The following is a 24,597-nucleotide window of genomic DNA, read 5'->3' on the forward strand; positions in this document are numbered from 1 at the left end:
TTTTATTTTTAATTTATATGTCATAGAATATACCCATACAGTTTTATATCTTAAGTTTTAAAGTGTGAGAGTTATGTAATGTCAGAAGTTTTAAATATCACAAGACTTAAAATACATGGATTTCTACACAGTGCATTGGTAGTAAATACTCAATCTCAAAAATTAAGAACTTTACCCAACCTCATCCAGACCAAGGCTACAATGCACACTTACCTCAAGATTTTTAATATTATATCTTCTGTTTGTCTAAAATATCTGATTCCTGTGATGGTAGAACATTCATTCAATAAGCAAAGCAAGTATGTCCATAAGATATTACCAACAGTCTGTCACCAAAGCATTTCAAAGACAGTGACTTCATTTGCCTGATTAGTAAGTTCCTATACTGTTAAAGATCATGCTGGATTCTGGATTCATCAGTGGCCAGATAAATAAGAAACCTTTAACAATGGAGGTTACCTGGAGATTCACAGGAGTTTGAATATGAAAGTAGAAGTTGATTCAGCTAGTTTTTAGTCTAGTTTATTGCTTTATTTTACCTGACTTGTGGATACACTAAAATTTACAAGTTTAGATGCATTGTTTTAGAAATCAAATATTCTCCAATGATAAAGGTCAAATCAGTAAACCAGATTGACCCACAATTATCAAAACTCCCCTCTTCAAACAAGAATTCATTTCAAAGTAAGATGTTCAAAGTGGTTATGAACTTTATGATTATGAATATCATGATTTTTATATCTGCAAAGCTGTCTCTGCTGTCATTGTTTGGCACTGAGGGTAAGTCCCTGTTGAGGCTCTGGAATCCAATGTGCATTCAAATCATCAGGGATCATTACCTCTGTCCCAGTGGGTACTGAGCAGTTCATTTCACACACACACACACACACACACACACACACACACACACACACAACTACTTTTTAAGAAGTCTGTGAATCTCAAGTGGTATTTTCCTCTTATGTAAGAATAAACATGTTTTCATTTGATAATTATTCAAATCATGTGATATAAATTATCTCAGGTAAATGGTTTTTCAAGAGACAGTGTATAATTCATTATATTTTTTACACTGCATTTTTACACACTTCTTGATTATATTGTATTCTAAATCTATGCAGGATATTTACTTTAGTTTTATTACTTGAAACAATTTTTAAATTCAAATATATTTTGATCATATTCTCTAGCTTTTTAAATCCTTTCAAATCTTCTCACCCTCCCTACACACCCAACTTTTAAATTATTCTCTAAAAACCAAACCCAATGCAACAACATATACCCACCCAAATCTAGAAAACAACACAAACCCACACCCAGAGAGAAAACAAACAAAACAAGAAACTACTCAAATAAAGCAAACCAAAAAACTGTGGAATCTGTTCTGTGTTGGCCAGCTACTCCTGAATATGAAGCCTGTTTTAAAGGAGTTTATACTCCCAGTGTCACCCTAGTGATGTCAACCTAGTGGCTAGGTTTTAACCCATTCATTTACTCATTTTAAAAACTATAACAAAAGAATATATAATGAGAACAAAAACTATCACTTCCGAGTTGGACAATACAAACTAGAGAAAAGACCCCAGGAGAAGGATCAAAGAATCAGAGACCCACTCATTCTCACATTGAGGACTCTTATAAAAGCACTGAACTAGAAGGCATGGTATGAAAACAGGATCCAGGACAGCAGTACAGATATGGCAGGCCCTGTGCCTGCAGCTGCCATCTCTGTGAGTTCACATGAGCGCTGCTCACGTTGATTAAGATGGTTTTGTTTGTTTGTTTTTGGTGTCCTCCTTCCCTTCTGGCTCTTACAATCTTTCTGCCCTCTCTTCTGCAGGTTCTGAAGAGAGAGAATTGAGAGAGACATCCTATTTAGGGTTGAGAGCTCTTAATTCTGCATAATTTCTGGATTTGGGATTTTATATTTGCTTTCATTTGCTTCAAGAGTAACCTTCTCTTAAGATACCTGAAAAATACACTGCTCTAGAAATGTAGCAGAATATCATTAGGAGTCATTTTATCACCACATTTTCTTTCTTCTTTAAGACCAATATTATTTGGTTTTACCCAAGGTTCCTGAGCCATCAAGTCTCAGGATCTTGGTTTCCCCAGCAGTGTCAGAGTTGGCCCTAAGTCAAATCAGTTATTGGTTGGTTACTCCTTCTTACCACCGAATGCTGCCAACTTCATGACTTCCTTCTTTCTTAAAAATAAATAGGCAAATAATAATAAAAACAAGAATAAAATAAAAAGAACAAACACAAAAGTGTAAAACATAATATACAGCAAAAACCATTTTTAAATGCCCCCAAAATCAGAATCAGGAAAAAATATTTCCACAAATGCATTTTATTTTGTGTTGTGTTGGCTATTTATCTCTGAGCATGGGATCTGGCATTAAGTCTAGTTTGAACACCCGGTGACTCTCCCATGAAGAAACTAATCTTTCCTTTGTGAGTGGTTGTTAATTAGAGACAACTCTTGGTTGGAGTGGGAGATTCTCTCTACTTTCCTAACTCAGCACTGGAACCTGTGTGGATTCTGAGCATGCTTCCACAATCTCTGTTAATTCGTATATGCATCAGTCCTGCTGTGTCTGGAAGACACTGTTTCCTTGGTATTATCCATCTCCTTTGGCTCTTAACCTTTCAGCCTCTTCTTCTACACAGTTCCTAGAACGCTAAGAGGAGGAATTTGAAGCAGACATTCCATTTAAGATTGACTGTTCTCAGTCAGTTTGACTCTCTGTACATTGTTTACTTGTGGATTTCCTCTACATTAGGAGAAAGTGTCTCTGATGATGGTTGAGTGAGACACTGACACTGATCTATGAATACATGTCTACTATGAATACTAGGATGCTGTTAGAGTTATTTTATTGCTACATCCCTTTATTAGAACAATAGTATTTGGTTTTTCCCATAGGTTCATATGCTATCTATTCTCATAATCTTGAACCCAGTGTCAGGGATGGGTTCTGCATCCTGGAGTGGGCCATAAATCCAATTAGGTAGTGCTTAGTTAATACTGACCATTAACACTAACAGTAGGGATGCCTCTAGCTAGGCACCAACCCAACTTCCCGTTTGGTGAGATATGTAAATGTTGTCTTCAGCAATAGTGGCTTAACACCAGCTTGTGGAGAGCAATCAGAATTTTTGAAATAGCCTAAGTTGTTTGGGCCCCTTTAGCCAAAAACTCAACTATATATAACTCGCTTTTGGCCCTGGAAGTTTTACTTGGTGCAAGAGATATCTAGCTTTGTCACCTCATTATTTGGTGAACTCGTTTAAGTTTCTTTCGTGTATGTATATATTTAAAGAAGCAGTAGGTTTTCATATGACACCTCAGATGGCCTTAGGGTTAGTTGCCTTTTCTGCGTTCTTTCTCTTACCTCTACAAATTCAATCCATTTGTTCCAGTGTCCTCCCACTTTATCTCTAACTATACACAGTCAATTTCTCATTTCTCTGGAGACCCTTTCCTCCACTCTAGTTCCTTACTATATAACTAACCTCTGTGGTTATTCAGAGAAAAGTATTCCTGTGAAAGGCTTAAAAGCTAACATCTGCAAATAAGAGAATACATACCATATATCTCTTTTGGGGTTCTGTTCACCTTAATCAGAATGTTTATTTTTAGTTCCATCTATTTACCTGCAGATCTTATGATTTTGTTTTTTTTAAACATCTGGAGGCTATTACATTGTGTAAATGCACCCCATTTTACTACATATTGGTTTGTTAGACATCTAGGCAAACAAATTCTAGAATTCTGGAATTCTAAATTCTAGCTGTTATGAATAGAGTAGTAATGAACATGAATGAGAAAGTGTCTCTGTAGTAGGATGCAGAATCCTTTGGGAATACACTCAAGAGTAGGTTCTTGAACTTCATAGCAGTGTGCCAGGCTGTGTTAATGGAGCCAAAGATTGTATTGGAGCTAAAAATTCTGAGACCAAGATTCCGGGGTACAAGAAACTAGTGAAATTCAAAAAGTAAATTTCTACTAAGAAATTTGAGTTTTTCAAGATGCACAGCAAGTGGCTGCACAAGAATAAGCTGAAAATCTGAGTACAGATTTTAACTTTTTGTAGTTCATTTGTCAGAGTTAGGTAATTTTATGTCATTGAGAAGAGAGTGAAAATACCTTTAGCACAAGAAGACTTTAGGCTAATCTAGGAAGACATTGTCCTCTCCTACAAACAACAGTCAAAACTTCATTCTGTTTTCCTGGGTGACTGACCTGTTTTGGCAAAGTATTCTACTTACTCAGTGATTAACCTGATTATCCGATTTCTTGAACTCAAACATAAAATGGTTTTTATAGGAAGATATGTTTATCTCATTTCTATAATAGCTATCTTCATTGTTCATCATTCAATAATTTAAAAATGACAAGGGATGGCAAAAGTAGGGCCAAATTAAAATAAATCAGGCATTGCAGACACATACACACAGGGGAAGGGGAGAAGGAGAAAGGAGGGAAAGGGAGAGAATAGAAGGAATGAAGGAAAGAAAATGGAGGAGGAGAAGGAGAAAAAGGCAGGAAAACAAGAGAGAGAAAAGGGTAAAGTTAAATCTGAGAAAGGAAACCTAAGTGAGAGATTCAGTAGATATGTTACTCCATCACAGCAGAAATAGGAATTTGTAACTGAAAGATGTATCAATAGAAAAATAAATATTACAGGATGAAAATGCTGTCTAAGAGCTTCCTAAGACATGTGAAAAGATTTAAGAAGTGTATAACTGAAGCTCAAAATGGAAGGCCAACCAGCTAGAAGACATGTTTGAAAACAGTCACCAAAAATCTCCAAATTAGTGAAAGAACCTGAGCTGAGAATTTTTAAATTTTTTAATTATTATCATTTATTTAATTTGTATCCTGACTGGCCCCCTCACTCTTCTCCTCCCAATCCCACTCTCCTCCCCCTTATGTCCCTCCCCTAGTCCACTGATAGAGGAGGGCCTCCTCCCCTTCTATTTGACTCTAGCCTATCAGGTCTCATCAGGACTGATTTCATTATCTTCCTCTGTGGCCTGGCAAGGCTGCACACACACACACACATACACACACACACACACACACACACACACACCCAGTGGCAGGTGAGCCTGCCGCTGGGTTTATGCCAGAGAAAGTCCCTGTCTCTTACTAGGGATCCCACTTGGAGAATGAGTCGATGGGCTACATCTGAGCCAAGGTTTTAGGTCCTCTCCATGCATGGTCCTTGGTTGAGGTATCATTCTCTTCTGGGCCCCCAGGTCTCAGTTTTTATGGCTCTGTTGGTCTCCTTTTGAGGCTCCTGAGGCTGAGACTCATAGCCAAACTTTGGGCAGAGTGCAGGGAATCTTAGGAAAGAAGGGGGGAGTTAGAAAGAACTGAGAATTTTTAAGAAGTCTGAAAAAATACAAATATGGTAAGTATGAGAACAGTTTACATTTAGGCACATTGTGGACAGAGAGCCAAATAGAAACTGTAGTAGAATGCTTGCTTAGCAGGTAGTAGGTCCTAGATTTGATTCCCTGTATTATAAGAAAAGGGGAAGGGAGACAGATAACAGATACAGAGACAGAGACAGTGGCAATGAGAGACAAAAAGACAGAGTAAAGCTTGTAGAAGATGAAGTATGTGTTCCACTTGAAAAAAAGATAGATTACAATAAAAAATGATAGAAACTAGACTCCAGTGAAATTTTGTGTAAAAATATATTTAACTGTTAGCCCATAATTCTATACTAAACAAAATATCACTCAAATTGTGGATGCAAAAATGAAATCTTAACAAAAAGAAACCTGTTAAAAATTCAACATCAATAAACTATCATTATGAGAAGAAACAAAAATTTTAAGCAAAAAGCAATTGAAGTTTCAGTCTCTTCCCTAGGGGCCTCTTTGTTGTTTATCTTCTTTAGGACTATAGATTTTAGTATGTTTATCCTATATTATATGGCTAATATCCACTTACAAATGAGTTTATAGCATATGTGACTTTCTGTCTCACTCAGTGTGATCTTTTCTAGTTCTATCCATTTGCCTACAAATTTCATGATTTCCTTGTTTTTAATTGTTGAAACCTGATTCAGAAGGGCAAACAGGATAGACATCAGAAGTAGGAGAAGACAGGGAACAGGACAGGAGCCTGTCCTGTTCAGGGAAGCCTCTGAAAGACTCTAACCCATCAGGCTATCAGTGGATGCTGAGACTCATTGCCAAACTTTGAGCAAAATGCAGGGAACCTTATGAAAGACCTGGAGGGGACAGTAGCTCCACAAGGAGAAAAACAGGGCCAAAAAAACCTGGACCCAGGGGGCCCTGCAGAGATGATACTCCAACCAAAGACCATGCATGGAGAGGAACTAGACTCTCTGCTCAGATGAAGCCCATAGGCTGGTTACTTTCCAGCTGAGTTCCCTAGTAAGGGGAGCAGGGGCTGTCTCTGACAGGACCTCAGTGGCAGGCTTTCATCACCTTTCCCTGGAGGGCAGGGGTGTGTGCAATGTTGCCAGGCCACAGAGGAAGATTATTCAGCAAGCCCTGATGAGACCTGATAGGCTAGGATCAGATAGAAGGGGAGGAGGTCCTCCCCTATCAGTGGACTAGGGGAGGGTTTAGGGGAGAAGAGGGAGAGTGGAGAGAGGGTGGGACTTGGAGGAGACAATGGGATGGGCTACAGCGGAGATGCAAAGTGAATAAACTGTAATAAATAAATAAAGCAATTGAAGAAATCAATGGATTGCAAAAACCAGAATATATAAATAGTAAACTAGGTGAGGTTTAAGCAGGCAGCAGTTTTGAGAAATACTTAGCAGTTTTGGTTTCTATGGGTGAGTAGGTGACATCATTGTCAAAAAGCTTGTAGAGTCAGATTTAAACGAGAAAAAACAAATAGCTCTCTTGTATAATCTTTTGCAAACTTCACTAAAATGATCACGTACACAAACTTGAACATGCAGGCTGATGATAGTTTACTGCACATACACTCCTATAACTATTACCTCAAATAAATATACAATGATTTTTGTCCACCCCAAGAGTTGATCTCTTCCCTTTATACTTTAAACATTAACTCACTGTTGCATTTTTACAAAAGCTTGATGAATTTTATGGTTCCTAGGTTCTGATCCATTTCAGAGAGGGAAACTTTACTGAAATTTATATAGACCAGCAAAGTTTTAAAAGAAACACGGATAAGAATTTTAAATCTTCCCCAGTTTGAATCCCTGCCTTCTAATTAGGAATTTTACAAATAGTAAATAAGAGTCCTCTCTTTTTTCCTCTTTCCTCTCCCTCTCCCTTTCTCCCCACCTCTCTCTTTTACACACACACACACACACACACACACACACACACACACACACACAAACATGAAAAACTGAGAATTTTGGATTGCTCTCAATAGGAGTAGAATCATTATCATTAATTCTTGTTTATCAACTCAATCTGTTTGGACGAAATTCTTTTTGTTGTTACTGTTATTCATTTTTATTTTTGTCGTTTCAAAAAGGTATCTATTATTGTGTATTTCTGGTACTCTCCAAGTCTCTGTTCCTCTCTCTTCCAGGAATAAATTACCTGGTAGTAAAACCTAATAGCAACTAAACACACAGTTGTATTTGCTTGCTGGGGCCACTGTAGCCAAGTGTCGTAACCTAGACATCTTAAGCAATATAGAGACATGTCTTGCAGTCCTGGAGGCTTAGAGTCCAAGATCAAGGCATCATTAGGACTTGTTTTTTCTCAGGGTTCTGAGGGAGAATCAGTTCCATGCCCCTACCCTAGCTGTTTCAAATTTAAGATAATGTTTGGCATTTATTAGCATATGGCAGCAACATCCAGATCTGTGTCATCCTTTTTAATGGTGTTTTGCCCTTTGTGGTGTTTGCATCCAAATTTCCCCTTTGAACCAGTTCCCTAGTCATAATCTATTGGAGCCCAATTTACTCCAGTAAGTTATCTTCCTAAAAAATTGTATCTGCAATAAATCTGTTTCCAAGTAAAGTCACATTCAATGGTCTTGGGAATCAGAAGTTCTCTGTGTATATTTTAGAAAGACACAATACGTTCCAAACTGTACCATAGTCCTTCATCACCTTTTCTCTTAGGAACATGTACATCTTCAGCACTCTTGGCTACTTTGGGTCATATAGTAAGGTAAAGACATAGTTTTTTGGGGGAAGGCCTGCATGTCTGCCTGAAGATAAGGATCAATTTCTAGGTCTCAAAACAGACTTGGAAATTTGACTAATTAGTAGAAAGCTTACCTAGCATCCATAAGACCTTGGGCTCAATCTCCAGCACCAAACCAGAAGAAAATATGAAAACATACTGACCATCCATACAAACTGCATTTTATAGCATCAGTTATTTTGTTTATACAGGTAATGTATTGTTCTTTCATTTTTATTCAGGACAAGGGAGCAGAACAATGAGTCTACCTCATATTCCAAAAGGACTGTACTAGTGTCAGATCCACCCACAACCTCACAGACGGGTGTGTTAGACCTGAATTTCTTAGAGCTGAAACACAGGAGATAGCTCTGCATAAAATTCTAATAATTAGTTGGGGAACACTTAAACTTCCAAGCAAAAAAAGACTCAGATAAAGATGAGATAAATATGTCACATACCATACATTTGAATGAAGGAAAGGGTGAAGGTAGAGTGACCATTTAGAAAGGGATGCAGTAAGATTTTCCAACATTATAACTAGGTTAATAATAAGAATGCATTCACTAAATTACTAATCAAAAATCACTGTTAGAAGAGCTACAGGGGAAATTGTGCAGCCAGACTGATCATAAGTTGGGTAAACACCACCTTAAGAGGTTAGAAAAGTGAGTGGCAAGTTCATTCTCTGATTCATCTATAATTTCCTGTTTATTTGCAGTTTCACTGTCCTGTTGTTATCCTCCAGAAAAATGACTGCTGCCCAGTTTCACTCTAACACCTATGTATGTAGACCCCAGTCAGCAGATATAGGCTGAGATTCATTCAATTTCCTCTGTTATCTGATTTGGATCTTGTAATGGTAAAATATAAGGATCATGATTTTTTTCATTCTGTGTCAAATTAAAGAAAAATAAACAGATTTTTTTTTCAGAGACATTACCCTCACAGTTTCCAGAAATTAAATTTGTCATTCACCATGCAAAAGAAATACTTTTAGAGGGCAGTGGCCCAATTTCCTAACTTGTCAGACATATCATTTGTTACATAATGAAATACATGAATGTATTTCATTCCCAAGTGTTATTTTAAATAGGAGATTGAAAGACCTTTGAAATACGTCTATTGAAATAACATTATAAAATTGGCAAATAAGGAATATTTTAAGTTATAAACTATCCTGTGAAGTATTCTTACCTTAAAAAAAATCCACATTTCACTTGAATGCAGCAGATATACATGTAAATAACACTTTTTAACCTTTAAATGAAAAAAAAAAAAACACAAAATTTCTGTATTTATAGGAGCTTCTCATTTTGTAAATGTTCAGGTTAAGGATAAACAACATGGAAATATAAAGCACTGATATTCCTCACATTACTGATTTTATTAGCCATGGGATTTTGTCTGACTTACTTCAAGAGAACCAGTGTGTTCTGGCCATTAATTTTTTCATAGCCTCTTTCACCTCTTTGTTTCTCAGACTATAGATGAGAGGGTTCAGCATGGGAATCACCACTGTGTAGATCACAGAGGCCACTTTCACTTGATCAGCTGAATAACTAGACTTGGGCATCACATACACAAACAAAACCGTCCCATAAAATAAAGTGACGGCGGTCAGGTGGGAGGTGCAGGTGGAGAAGGCCTTGTTCCTTCCCTCCATAGAGCGCATCCTCAGGATTGAGTGCAGGATGTAAATGTAAGACACAATGATGGTAGACAGTGTGCTCACCAGGACAGATGCAGAAGAGATAGATGGAGATATTTCAGCAATATAAGCATGGCCACAAGAAAGTTTCACAAGTGGGAAGAGGTCACAGAAAAAATGGTTGATTTTGTTTGGGCCACAGAAATGTAGGTTCACAAAACAGCCTGTGAATGATGAGGCATTCATGCACCCACCTAAGTAGGATGCCACCAGCAGGAAGACGCAGACTTCTGGAGACATTTGAGTGGAGTAGAGCAGGGGTGAGCAGATGGCTACATAGCGGTCATAGGCCATGGTGGCCAGCAGGAAGCACTCTGTAGTTCCAAAAGCTACATCAGAGCCAAGCTGGGCTGCACAGCCAGTGAGAGGGATAGTAGTTTTTTCTCTTAAGAAGCTGATGAGCATGATGGGCGTGACCGACGTGGAGTACCCAATGTCCACAAAGGCTAGATGGCTGAGAAACAGGTACATCGGGGTGTGGAGCTGTGGGCTGCTTCGAATTAGGAGGATTATACTGACATTTCCCACTACAGTCACTATATAAACTGGTAGAAAAAAAAGAAATAGGATGGCACGTAGTGTAGGACTATCTGTTAGTCCCAAAATAATGAATTCTGTCACCATGGTGTCATTTTCATTCTCCATTCATTCACTCAGTGATGCCTACTGGAACCAGAGCCAGAGGAGAGTCACTGTCTGAAATGACCCTGCAGTTAACAGATGTACCTAAATATAATCTTAAAATTAAAATTTAAAATGGCAATTTATCTTAGTGATAGAATGCTGTGTAAATTCTTTTTGTAAATGCTTTTCAAATTCCATAAAATATTATAATAGGAAATTCAACTACTTTGGTAGCCAAGTATGAACTTCCTACTTACATGTGATATGACAAGTTTATTTCCTGTATGTATAGAAAATATATACATGGGAATCCACAGTGACATTTATTTCAATAGCACAAACTGTGACTAACTTAATTTTTTATGGCAGGGTTGACTCTTGGTGCTTCCATGGCCATCACGTACATGCCTCTGCCCCAGTGTTCTCCTTCCCAGGAAATGCAGCCTTCTTTTGTGCAATTGACTCGCTAATAACAATAGAGCTAACGTGGACATCTTTTGTTTTTATAACATGATAAGATAAGATAACCCAAAATCTTAGTTTAAAAAAAAAATCAGTACCAAGAGCTGGATGTTGTCTATGTTCGCTATAGAAAGAATGGTCACAATTTTTATTATCACTCTGGTGTAAACATGCTAGACATTTTGTGAAGTGTCCCTAGACTTTTCCCACTCCTTTTATGCTATGGGATTGTTCTAGTTACTACCATGTCTCTGCAGCAAATAAATAAACAGAAATGTCTGGGAGCTTACATAAGGCTTTTTTTTTTTTTTTTTTTTTTTTTTGTCTCACCAGTTCTAAAAAACAGCAGTCAGGGAAGAAAAGGGGTGTGTATCCAGCATAGGGTGAAAGAGTTAAGAGTGGTCAGGATGGGATGGGAAGCTGTGAAAACTAGCAAATTAGACAAGAAAGGCCAATAATTAGCCTTTCAATTAGCATAAGAATAACGGGTCCTTCATTCAAGTACATGAACAAGGACAGAGAATGTTAATCCTGTTCACCCATTTCTACAACTCTAAAGACCAACAGATTTCTTAGAATTTTTGCTTTTTCTCCAAAACCTATTATGAGATCTAAGAAACAATACATACATAGCTATCAGCAATACATATATAGCTACTGGTAACTGCATTTTTATTCAAATTTATCAAGTTGTATTAGGCCAAAATTTCTCTATTCCCGTGAGTCACAGTTCCCCAATTAAGGCTTCTAGAAAACTATCCATGCCAGGGACAAGCTTTTTTAAAGCAAATAAATGTATGAAAGATGTAAATGTTTTCCAAGTGGAATGGGGCTGCCTGCAAGAAGACAAAGCAATATACAGAAATAAAATGGAGTGAGGAGCCACACAATCTGAGTACCAATTTGTACCCCCCCCAAGTACATGGTAGCACAGGCAATGACAAGAACTTTTAACCTGTTTTCTACCCGTACAAAGTAGAACATACATACCACAGTGGATTCCTGTATTTATTTATCAGTGTGAATATAGACACTGATCATTGTTCAAACCATAAGAAATAGCAAAAATGCCTCAATCTTCTACACTTTCTACTTTCCTCAAGACAAATAGTTACTGCTACAACACTTAGGAAATTTAAGTATTCCTGTATTCTTGAAAAGCCAGGTGTCTAAGTCAGTGACATATCTGCCACAGCACCCAGGCAGGGTCCTGAGGGATTGTTGCTGCACAGAGAAGCCACCTTTAAGTGAGTTTTTGATCATTTGGGATACAGACCAAAATAACTCACTTCCCTTAAAATTACAAGTTAATTATTTCATTTATTTTGGAAAATTGTACTGACAATCTAGTGGGACAGGGAACTTATCTATTGGGATAGAGAAATAAAACGTGCATGTGATTATGTACATGAGTATGGATGAAATGTTTTTAATTACCCATGGGCTTAATTTGTTTTTGATTGAATGATTCACAAAAAGAAATGAGATCATTCAGCTGTAATTTAATTGTGGCCCTTCTAAAATATGGCTCTATTCTGCTTCATGTTACTTTTTTAGAGATGAGTTGCACAAGAAGAATTTAGTTTACAGTCATGCATCCAACAGGTATGAAATATCATTTTCAATAATAAAATATTTATTTTTCACATCTTATGAGTTTGTTATAGAAGATTTGAGATATGAACTATACTCGTGGATAGATATTACCCCCCATTCTCCATTGCCTACTCACATTTATGATTTTCAATAAAATAATCAAGCTTATACTAACATTTTAATGGCACTGCCATACACAGTGGCACAGTGACTATCAGATTGTCTTAGCCATCATTGATACTTGCAATAACCTTAAATTGGGGCTTCACTTTCCTAAGTTAAAAGTCAGGATCTTTTCAATATGGGATCAAGGAGCCCATTGATCATCCCTCTTCAGTACGAAGCTAAGCCCAAGGACCCATACTCAAAGGATGTAGATCCCCCCCAAATGGCCCAATTCCAGCTAACTAAGAAAGAGGCTACACAGTTTCATTTATTCTATTAACACATAGCTCATTAAGGTTGTAAGAAAAAAGTACAGTGGCTAATGAATGGTAAAAACAGCTGGGCAACAATTAAGTTAAAATATCCCAGACTGCATCTGGGAGAATGAAGTTCATTTCATCTCTGTTTTCCCATTAGCACTGTGCTCACACTGGTTGATTTGTATGTCCACTATCTGTGACTTCTAAATGCAAATATAATGATATAATTTTAGAATACAGGAAGAGTTAAGTTGATGTTTGTGGAATTCATGTTAAATAGATATTGTTGAATTTTTAAATCGCTTAAAAATTCATATAGTATTTAGTGTGCCGTAGTTAAATGATAATATAAACAGCCACAGCTTCAGCCTCACTCCACTGTAATCATGTCCTCCATGACTTTTCTCATAGAGGACTAACTGTAGTCAGTGTAAGTCCCAGAATTAAATAGTTTGTCATCAATGAATTTTTTGATACCTTGGACTAAGACATTTTCTGCTGAGATTCCAAGATGGTTGCGAACTGTGTGCTCTGTATCTAAGGGACAGGAGAGCAGAAACTGGCAAAGCAGCAAGTAAACAGGTGGCTGGATCCAAAGCACCAACTTCGGTGCTTCCTGGACTGGAGGGGATGTCTTAGCACTTGAGGAAAATTAGATTCAGGCCCCCTGTGGTCATCCCTCATGTCCAATTCTCACGAATTTCACGTGAGGCCCCTGACCATTATGCATACTCAAGTGAGTGCAGGCCACCAGTTCCAGGGACCCTTCGCTCCATCAGCCAGATATTGGATCTCACCTAAACCCTTAGTGCAGTGTCTAGATTCCTGGGACAGCATTAAAACTTCCAAACACAGTTCTAATGGTCCCTTGTGGAGACCAGGTGGACAATAAAATCATATGGAATCCAAGATCCAAGGTGGCAGAGCCCAGATGAATCTGAGTCCCCAGAGTGCAGGGTCTGGTAAGGCTGTAAGCTGCAGCCCAGCTGCCTTCTGAGGCACTGGAACCCCCGTGGCTGCCTTCTGAGACACCCATACTCCTCAGGCTGCCACCTGAAATGCGGAGCCACAGCAGCTGCCACCTGAGGTAGAAGACCCTCCTGCAGCTGCCACCTGAGGAGTCTGCACCCTTTTGGCTGCCAGCTGAGACCCCGGCACCCCAACCTGCAAGGCACTTGTCCCCACCCCCTGCCCTTGAAGGCCTGCGCCCTGCCTTTGGAACAACCACCCCGGCGTGGCTGCCTCCGCAATGCCAGCAACCACTCCTGTCCCCTGGCCCTCTCTCGTCATCCTGAGGACTATTGCAGACTTCAGAGACCGGCAGATACAGTCTTTAGTACGTACAGCTTTTCTAGCTGAGGAGACCAGCAGGTTTTTTATCTGATCATAAAAGCCAGAGAAACCCAGCAGGTAACAGGAAAAAATAGCCAAGGCTAAGAACAACCAGAGAGCTAAAGAAAAGCATAAGAACACAATCAACACAAAATAGGACATCACAGCACTACCAGAAATCCCAACCCCAAAACAATGAATATTCTAAAGCAACTGAAACACAGGAAAATGACCTTAAATCTATGCTTACACAGTTATTAGAAGTATATAAAGAAGAAACAAATAAACCTCTCAAAGAAATACAGGAAAATAAAACCAAACATATAGAGGCCATCAAGGACAAACAGGAAACCACAATTAAATAGGTGAAGGAAATGAATAAAAATGTCCAAGACCTGAAAATGGAATTAGAATCAATAAAGAAAAAACAAACTGACAAAACCATGGAGATGGAAAACTTAAAGAAGAGATCAGGAACCACAGAGGTAAACATCATCAACAGAATACAAGAGATGAAGGAGAGAATCTCAGGCATTGGAGATACAGCTGAAGAAATCAAAACATCTTTCAAGGAAATTTTCTCAAAAAATATTAAAACAGAAAACTTCCTGACACAAAACATCCAAGAAATTAAAGTCACATTGAAAAGATGAAACCTAAGAATAATAGGAATAGATGAAAGAGGAGATTCAGGCTCCAAGGTCCAGAAAATATTTTCAAGAAAATCATAGAAGAAAATTTCCCCAACTTAAAGAAAGAGAAACCCTTAAATATACAAGATGATTACAGAACACCAAATAGACTAGACCAGAAAAGAAATTCCTCCCACCACATAATAATTGAAACACTAAATCTATAGAACAAAGAAAAAATATTAAAAGCAGCAAGGGAAAAAGGCCAAGTAACATATAAAGAGTAGACCTATCAGAATCACACTTGACTTCTCAATAGAGATTATGAAAGCCAAAAGGACCTGGGGAGATGTCTTGCAGACTCTAAGAGACCACAGATGCCAACCCAGACTACTATACCCGAAAAACTTTCAATCAACATAGATGGAGAAAACAAGATATTCCACAACAAAACCAAATTTGACCAATATCTATGCACCAACCCAGCCCTACAGAAGATACTAGAAGGAAAACTCCAACCTAATGAAATCAATTATACCCAAGAAAACACAGGATATAGATAATGTCACAGAAGCAAATGCAAAATAAAACAAGCACAAAAACACATTATCACCACCAATTCCACAATAAAAGGAACTAAAAATCATTAGTTACTAATAACTGTCAACACTAATAGACTAAATTCTCCAATAAAAAAAAGATGGTTGCAGAGACAGGATCCAACATTCTGCTGCATTCAAGAAACACACTTTAGCAACAAAGATAGACACTACTTCAGAGTAAAGGACAGGAAAAAGGTTTTATAAGCAAATGGACCCAAGAAGCAAGCTGGAGTAGCCACCCTAATATCTAATAGACTTTCAACCAAAATTAATCAGAAGAGATAGGGAAGGACACATCATTCTTATGAAAGGAAAAATCCACCAAGAGTACATCACAATCATGAATATTTATGCCCCAAATACAAGGGTATATACATTTGTATATCCTTTTTTATTTTTAATTTTTCTCTTTTATATTAATTATTATTATTTATTACAATTTATTCATTTTGTATCCTGGCTGTGACCCCCTCTCTCATCTCCTTCCAATCCCAACCTCTCTCCCCCTTTTCCTCATATGCCCCTCCCCTAGTCCACTAATAGGGGAGGACTTCCTCTCCTTCCATCTGACCCTAGCTTATCAGGTCTCATCAGGACTGGCAGCATTGTCTTCCTCTGTGGCCTGGAAAGGCTGCACCCTCAATGGGCAGGTGATCAAAGAGCTTGCCACTGAGTTCATGCCAGAGACAGCCCCTGTTCCCCTGGCTAGGGAACCCACTTGGAGACTGAGTCTATGGGCTACATCTGAACAGGGGTTTTAGGTCCTCTCCATGTGTGGTCTTTGGTTGGGGTATCATTCTCTTCAGGGCCTGTAGGGATTACTTTTTGGCTCTGTTGGTCTCCTTTTGAAGCTCTTGTCCCCTCCAGATCTTTTTATCACTCCCTTCTTTCATAAAATTCCATGCATTCTGCCCAAAGTTTGGCTATGAGTCTCAGGCTCTGCTTTCATACCTTGATCAGTAGAGTCAGAGACCATCTGTGGTAAGCTCCTGTCCTGTTTCCTGTCTCCTCCTGCTTCTGATGTCTATCCTGTTTGTCCTTCTGAATGAGTAATGAGCATCATCCCTAAGGTTTTCCTTGTTGTTTAGCTTCTTTAGGACTATAGTTTTAGTATGTTTATCCTGTATTTTATGTTGGCACATCCATTTGTAAAAGAAACATTATTAAAGCTTAACTCACACATCAGTCCCAACAGACTAATAGTGGGAGACTTCAACACCCTAGTCTCAGCAATAGAAAGATTATCGAGACAAAAAATAAACAGAGAAATAATGACGCTTACAGAGGTCATGAAAATATTTCCCAATCCTCAAGCTCATGATCCATAATTCCACTTGCTGGGTTGGTGAACTTGTCTGCTCTAATGAACTCATATTACTTGGAATCATGCAACACTTGCTCTTCTGAAATAGGGTTATTTCACTTAACAGGGTGTCTTCAGGGACCATGCATGCTGTAGCATGTAGTTTCCTTCTGTTTTAAGATTGAATGATATTCTGTCATGTGAGCATACCACATTTCCTTCATCCATTCATCTATTGATGGACATTAGTTTTTTTTTGTTTGTTTTGTTTTTTTTTGTGATGAATACTGTAACTGATAGGAAATGTTAATAGTTTAAAATAGAGATTTCAATTATTTTGAATAAATATTGAGAAGAGGGATTGATGGCTCACATGGTAGCTTTATTCTCATTGTTTTTAAAAAGAACCACATATTCTTTTCTACAGATGTTGTGCTGTTATAAACTCTTACCTATAACACAGATGCATATATACTCCATGTAAATGAAACAACACTTGCTCTTTTTATTTTTTTGCAATAGTCATCCTGTGAAGTATCAGAAATTCACAATTGTGGTTTTAATTAACATTTCATCTATGATTACTGACACTTAGCATCTTTCAATATATCCATTAGCCATTTGTACATCTACTCAATTTCTTATCCCATTTTAATTTATTCATTGTTAATGTATTTATTTATTCTATGTATGTGGGTATCTTACCTGACTATATATCTGGAAGCCAGAAGAGGGTCAGATCCTCTGAGACAGTAGTTAACTGATATTTGTGAACTAAGGCTCACTGCTGAGACACCTCTCAGCAGCTTCAATCTATTAAATCATGGCTTTTTCAGTTCAAAGAATTATTTGCTTATTTTTGCAAAGTAATTCTTTTCAAATATGTGATGCGCAGATATTTTCAAGTTCTGTAAGCTGTCTCTTCATTCTTCAGAGTCTCCTCTCTGCTCTGGGCAGACTTTTGTTTTGATGGAATCTTATTTGTTTTTGGTTTTGTCACTTGTACCTTTAACTTTAATATGTAAGAAATAACTGCTCATACTAATGACATGCATCAGTCTCCCATGTGTGATTCTAGGATATTTATAGTTTTAGGTCTGACATCAATCCATTTCAGTTGTTTTTTTTTATATGGTGTAAGACTGAGGTTGGATTTATTTTTATTTATTTTTTATTTTTGCATGCTATTTCCTTTTTATTTTTATTTTTTCATTTTACATCGCAATCATAGCCCTTCTCTTGTCTCCTCCTGGTCCCACCCTTCTTCCTTCTCCCCCCCATACTAGTCTCCTAGTCCTCAGGAGGAGGGAGCCCACCTTCCTTACCAACTGACTACAGTCTCCTCAGGACTACCTGCATCCTCTTTTTCTGTGCTGTCAGTTGACTTTTTGATATTAGCCATTCTGATAGGTGTAATTCAGAGTCATTTTGATTTGTATTTCCCTGATGACTAAGGATGTTGAGCATTTCTTTAAGTGCTCAATGACCAAGGGGTCATTCAATATTTCTATGTTTAGAATTCTTTGTTTAGCTCTGTGCCCCACTTTATTATTAAATTTAATTTTATTTATATATTTATTTGTTATAATTTATTCACTTTGTATCCCCACTGCAGCCCCCTCCCTTGTCTCCTCCCAGTCCCCCCTACCCTCCCTCTTCTCCACCTATGCCCTATCCCTAGTCCCCTGATAGGGGAGGACCTCCTCCCCTTCTATCTGACCCTAGCCTTTCAGGTCTCATCAAGGCAGGGTGCATCATCTTCTTCTGAGGCCTTTATCACCTCAGGGGGATAAAGAGCCTGCCACTGAGTTCATGTCACAGACAAACCCTCTACTCCTTATTAGTGAAACCACTTGGGAACTGAGCAGCCAGTGGGCTTCCTTTGAACAGGGGTCTAAGTACTCACCATGCATTGTCCTTAGTTGGAGTATCTGTCTCTGCATGCCACCCTAGGCCCAGGTATTTTGGCTCTGTTGTTCTCCTTGTGGAGTTACTTCCCCTCTATGTCTTTCTATCTCCCTTTTCCATAAAGATCCTGGCACTCTGCCCAAAGTTTGTCTAAGATTCTCACTATCTCCTTTGATACCCTGGTGAGTAGGTCCTCTATGGAAGTCTCCTGTCTTGTTCCTTGTCTTCTCCTACTTTCGATGTCTATCCTGTTTGCCCTTCTGGATAAGGATTTTCCCTAGAGTCCTCCTTGTCTTTAGCTTCTCCAGGGCTATAGATTTTAGTATGTTTACAATAACCGCTTATAAATGAGTATATATCATATGTGTCTTTCTGCTTCTGAGTTACCTCACTCAGGATGATACATAACATTAAAAAGCAAAAGAAAATAAGCACACAAACACACAATCACCACCAACTCCACAGTAAAAGGAACTAACATTCATTGGTCACTAATCATTAGTATCATTGGTCTAAACTGTCGAGTAAAAAGACATAGACTAACAGATTGGTTGCAGAAACAGGATCAAATATTCTGCTGCATTCAAGAAGAACACCTCTGCAACAAAAATAGACACTACATCAGCATAATGGGCTTGAAAAAGGTTTTCCTAGCAAATGGACACAGGAAGCAAGCTGGAGTAGCCATCCTAATATCTAATAAAATAGACTTTCAACCAAAATTAATCAAAAGAGATGGAGAGGGACACTTCATTCTCATCAAAGGAAAAATCCAACAGGAGGACATCACAATCCTGCACATCTGTGCATCAAACACAAGGGCTCCTACGTTTGTCAAAGAAATATTATTAAAGTTTAAATCACACATTGATCCCAACACCTTAATAGTAGGACATTTCAATACCCCACTCTTGCTAAGGGATGGATCATTGAGACAGAAGCTGAACAGAGAAATAATGACATTTACAGAAGTCTTAAATCAAATGGACCTAATAGATGTCTACAGAACCTTTCACCCAAACACAAAAGACTATACCTTCTTCTCAGCACCTCATGGAACCTTCTTCAAAATTGACCAGAGAGACGAGCACAAAGAAAGACTCAACAGATACAAGAAGATTGAAATAATTCCTTGTCTCATATCATCTGAAACTAGACCTCAACACACAGAAATAACAAAAAGACTACATACACATGGAAACTAAACAACTCTCTATTCAATGACACCTGGGTCAGGGAGGAAATAAAGAAAGCAAGTAAAGACTTCCTAAAACTTAATGAAAATGAATGTGACCCATTTTTAAAATTAGATTATTTGGTCTATTGTTTAATTTCTTCAACTATTTGTATTTCTGAATATTAACTCTCTGTCACATGTAAGGTTGATGAGGATCCTTTCTCAGTCTGAAGGCTGTTGTTTTGTACTATTTGCTGAGTATAGTAGTCGGGACTGACAATTGTGGTCTCTTAGTGTCTGTAAGATATCTGCTCAGGCTTTTAGAGTTTCTGGTGAGAATTCAGGTATAATTCTGATAGGTCTGTCTTGATATGTGACTTGGCCTTTTTTCCCTTGCAGCTCTTAATTGTCTTCCTTTTTTTCTGTATGTTTAGTGTTTTTATTCTTATTTTGTGGGAGGATTTTTGTTTCTGGTCCAACCTATTTGGTGTTTTGTAAGTTTCTTGTATATTTATAGGCATCTCTTTCTTTAGGTTGGGGAAGTTTTTGTTTATGATTTTGCTGAAAGTATTTTCTGAGCCTTGAAGTGGGAGTCTTCTGATTCTTCTATTTCTTAGGTTTGGTCTTTTCATCATTTCGCACATTTCTTGGATGTTTTGGGTCAGGAACATTTTAGATGTAACAGTTTCTTGACTGATGTATCAATTTCTTCAACCATATCTTCTATACCTGAGATTTTGTCTTCCTATCTCTTAAATTCTGTGGGTGATGCTTAGTCCTGCTCTCTTCCCTAGGTTTTCCATCTCCTGGATTGCCTCAGAATGTTTTTTTATTGCTGCTATTTCCATCTATGTCAAATGGAAAAATGAAAGTATCCTCAACAAATGGTGCTGGTCTCACTGGATGTCTACATTTAGAAAAATGCAAATAATCCATATTTGTCACCCTGCCCAAAACTCAAGACTGAGTGGATCAAAGGACCTCAACATAAAACCAGAAACACTAAATCTTTTACATAGAAATAAGGAAAGAGTCTTGAACTCATTGGCACAAGGTACAGCCTTCTGAATAGAACACAAATAGCTCAGGCTCTAAGATCAACAATTAATAAATGGGACCTCATGAAACTAGAAAGCTTCTGTAAGGAAAAAGACACTGTCAACAGAACAAAATGGCAACCTGTAGATTGAGAAAAGATCTTCACCTACTCAAGATCTGACAAAGGGGTATATTCAAAATATATAAAGAACTTAAGAAATTAAACTTCAACAAACCAAATAATCCAATTAAAAATGAGGTACAGAGCTATAGAGAATATCCAATAGAGTACTCTCAAACAGCCAAGAAGCACTTAAAGAAATTATCAAAACCAAGCAATCCAATAAAAAAATGGGGAACAGAGCTAAACAGAAAATTCTCTGTAGAGGCATATAGAATGGCAGAGAAACACTGAAAGAAATGCTCAGTGTCCTTAGTCATCAGGGAAATGCAAATCAAAACGACCCTGAGATTTCATCTTACATCCATCAGAATGGCTAGGATCAAAAATTCAAGTGACAATACATACTGGGGAGGGTGTGGAGAAAGGGGAAACCCTCCTCCATTGCTGGTGGGAATGTAAACTTGTACAACCACTTTGGAAATCGATCTGCCCTTTCTCAGAGAATTAGAAATAGTGCTACCTCAAGATCCAGATATACGGCTCCTTGTCATATATCGAGAATATGCTCAACTATACAACAAGAGGCATTTGCTCAACCATGTTCATAGCAGCTTTATTTGTAATAGCCAGAACCTGAAAACAACACAGATGTCCCTCAACTGAGGAACGAATACAGAACTTATGGTACATTTACACAATGGAATACTACTCAGCAATTAAAAACAAGAAATTTGCAGACAAATGGTGGGATCTAGAAAAGATCACCCTGAATAAGGTATCCCAGAAGCAGAAAGACACACATGGTATAAACTCATTTATAGGTGGATATTAGACATATAATATAGGATAAACATACTAAAATCTGTACTCTTAAAGAAGCTAAGCAAGAAGAAGGACCCTGGATAAGATGATCAATCCTCACTCAGAAAGACAAATGGGATGGGCATTGGAAGAAGGACAAAACAGGAAACAGGACAGGAACCTACCACAGAGGGCCTCTGAAAGACTATCCAGCAGTGTATCAAAGCAGATGCTGAGGTTCATAACCAAACTTTGGGCAGAGTGTAGGGAATCTTATGAAAGAAGAGGGAGATAGTAAGACCTGGAGAGGACAGGAGCTCCACAAGGAGAGCAACAGAACCAAAATATCTGGGCCCAGGGCTCTTTTTTGAGACAGATACTCTAACCAAGGACCATTCATGGATATAACCTAAAACTCTTGCTCAGATGTAACTCGTGGCAGCTCAATTACCAACTGGGTTCCCTAGTAATGGGAACAGTGACTGTCTCTGACATGAACTCAGTGGCTGGCTCTTTGATCACCTCCCCTTGAGGGGTTAGCAGCCTTGCTAGACCACTGAGGAAGACAATGCAGCCAGTCCTGATGAGACCTGATAGATTAGGGTCAGATGGAAGGGGAGGAGGACCTCTCCTATCCATGGACTTGGAGATGGGCATGGGAGGAGATGAGGGAGGGAGGGTGGGAGCTGGGATATTTAAAGTAAATAAACTGTAATTAATATAAAAATTAAAATTAATAAAAGAAATGATCAACTTCTTATGTCAACGCAAAGCAAAACAACTCTGAGATTCCATCTTACACCCATCAGAATGGCTAAGATCAAAAACTCAAAGGACAGCACATGCTGGCCAGGTAGTGCAAACTTGTTAAACCACTTTGGTGGGAGCGCAAACTTGTTCAACCACTTTGGAAATCAATCTGGTAGTTTCTCTGAAAATTGGGAATAGCGCTACTTGAGGACCCAGATCTACCACTCCTGAGCACGTACCCAAGAGATGCCCCACCACAGCAGGATGTTCATTGCTCAACTATTGTCACTGCAGCTCCATTTGTGATAGCCAGAAACTGGAAACAACCCAGACGTCCTTCAGTCAAAGAATGGAAACATTTACACAATGGATTAAAAACAAGGAAGTCATCAGCTATTAAAAACAAGGAAGTCATGAAATTTGCAGGCAAATGGATGGATCTGAAAAGATCATCCTGAGTGAGGTAACCCAGACTCAGAAAGACACACATGGTATGTACTCACTTATTAGAGGATATTAACTGTATAGTACAGGATGAACTTACAATTCACAGACCCAAAGAAGCTAAGAAGCAAGGAGGGCCCAAGGGAGGATGTGTAAATATCACTCAGAAGGAGAAACAGAATATTCACTGGAAGTGGTTGAAGAGAGGAAACAGAATAGGAGAGGGAACCAGATAGGAGAGGGAACACTGAGGGAAATGGGTGTAGGGATCAAATGTAGGGTGAGCTGGGGTGAGAGGAAAGAGGGCTTACAGACAGAGAAGTAACCATGGGCAGGGACATCTCTTAGACAAACTGGAGACCTGCAACAGGGTGGGATCCTGGAAGGATAAGGGGGTGACTCTAGCTGAAACCCCTGGTAGAGGGGGTCACGGAGACTGGAAAGACCACTTCCTAATGAGACAGGACTCTTGGTGGAGAGAGAGGAACAGTGAAACACCTTCAAATCTTCCACCTGGAATTTACCCTACCTACAGCATATGCAGGGATTAAGATATAACAGAGATCGAGGAAATGTGCAACCAATGCCTACCCTAACCTGAGACTATCTCATGGGAGAGAGCCAAACCCTGACACTATTGATGAAGCTCTACTCTTTTTGCAAACAGAAGCCTGGCGTAGCTGTCCTCTGAGAGGTTCTACCCAGCTACAGATAGAAACAGAAACTCACAGCCAAATACTGGAAGGAATATAAGGAGCCTTGTAGAAGAGTTGGGCGGGGAGGAGACAGGACAAGAAGACCAACAGTCTCAACTAACCCAGAGGGGCTTGTGAAAACTGAATCACCAAACAAGGACCAAGGACCATGCATGGACTAGATCTAGACATATGATACCCAATGGGCAGGCTACCCTCCATGTGGGTTCTCCAGAAAGAAGATTGGGAGCTGTCTCTGACATGGTCTCTGTTGCCTGCTTTTTGATCAATTCACCCTGGGTTGGCTGCAGTGCCAGGACACTGTGAAAGAGGAAGTACATAGTCCTGATGAGACTGATGTGCTGAGGCAGGTTTGTGGGGGCAGGGTCTCCTCTTTTCTGTGGGACTGGGTAGGGGAGAGGGATAAAAGGATGAGAGAGGATGAAGGAGAAAGATTGGTAGTAGAGGAGCGTCTACCATTGAGATGTAAAGTAACTAACTAACTAAATAAAAAATTTTAAAACCTGACATCTACAGCAAAAATATCATTTATATATGTATGTGTATATACTTATAGCATTAGTATAAATATATTTTATATATACCAATAAAGTAACATAATGATTTCTGATGTTTAAAATAAATTAATAAGTGGAAAAAAAGATTCTAACTAAAAAAAAAAAAAATCCCCGGCCCAGATGGATCAAAACCAATACAAAAATTATAAAAAATAAAATAAAGAAGTAGAAAAAGCATTTTCAAAATTCTTTTTTAAAGTTAGTATTACTTTTAAAACAAAACA

At 38.5% G+C, this 24,597-nt stretch overlaps 1 protein-coding gene across 1 annotated transcript; it reads right to left on the reverse strand.

Moving 5' to 3' along the window:
* Nucleotides 1–9,588: 9,588 nt before the first annotated feature.
* On the reverse strand, nucleotides 9,589–10,527 carry LOC110540255 (olfactory receptor 5P4). Its single transcript, XM_021627057.2, has one exon. The coding sequence runs from the start codon at nucleotides 10,525–10,527 to the stop codon at nucleotides 9,589–9,591; it is 939 nt and encodes a 312-aa protein (XP_021482732.1).
* Between the last annotated feature and the right edge of the window lie 14,070 nt (nucleotides 10,528–24,597).

The sequence above is a fragment of the Meriones unguiculatus genome, chromosome 14 (genome assembly GCF_030254825.1).
Source record: "Meriones unguiculatus strain TT.TT164.6M chromosome 14, Bangor_MerUng_6.1, whole genome shotgun sequence".
Taxonomy (NCBI): Eukaryota; Metazoa; Chordata; class Mammalia; order Rodentia; family Muridae; genus Meriones; species Meriones unguiculatus.

Excerpts from the sequence above, each read along its gene's own strand:
- LOC110540255 (XM_021627057.2), bottom strand. The coding sequence starts at position 10,527 with ATGGAGAATGAAAATGACACCATGGTGACAGAATTCATTATTTTGGGA.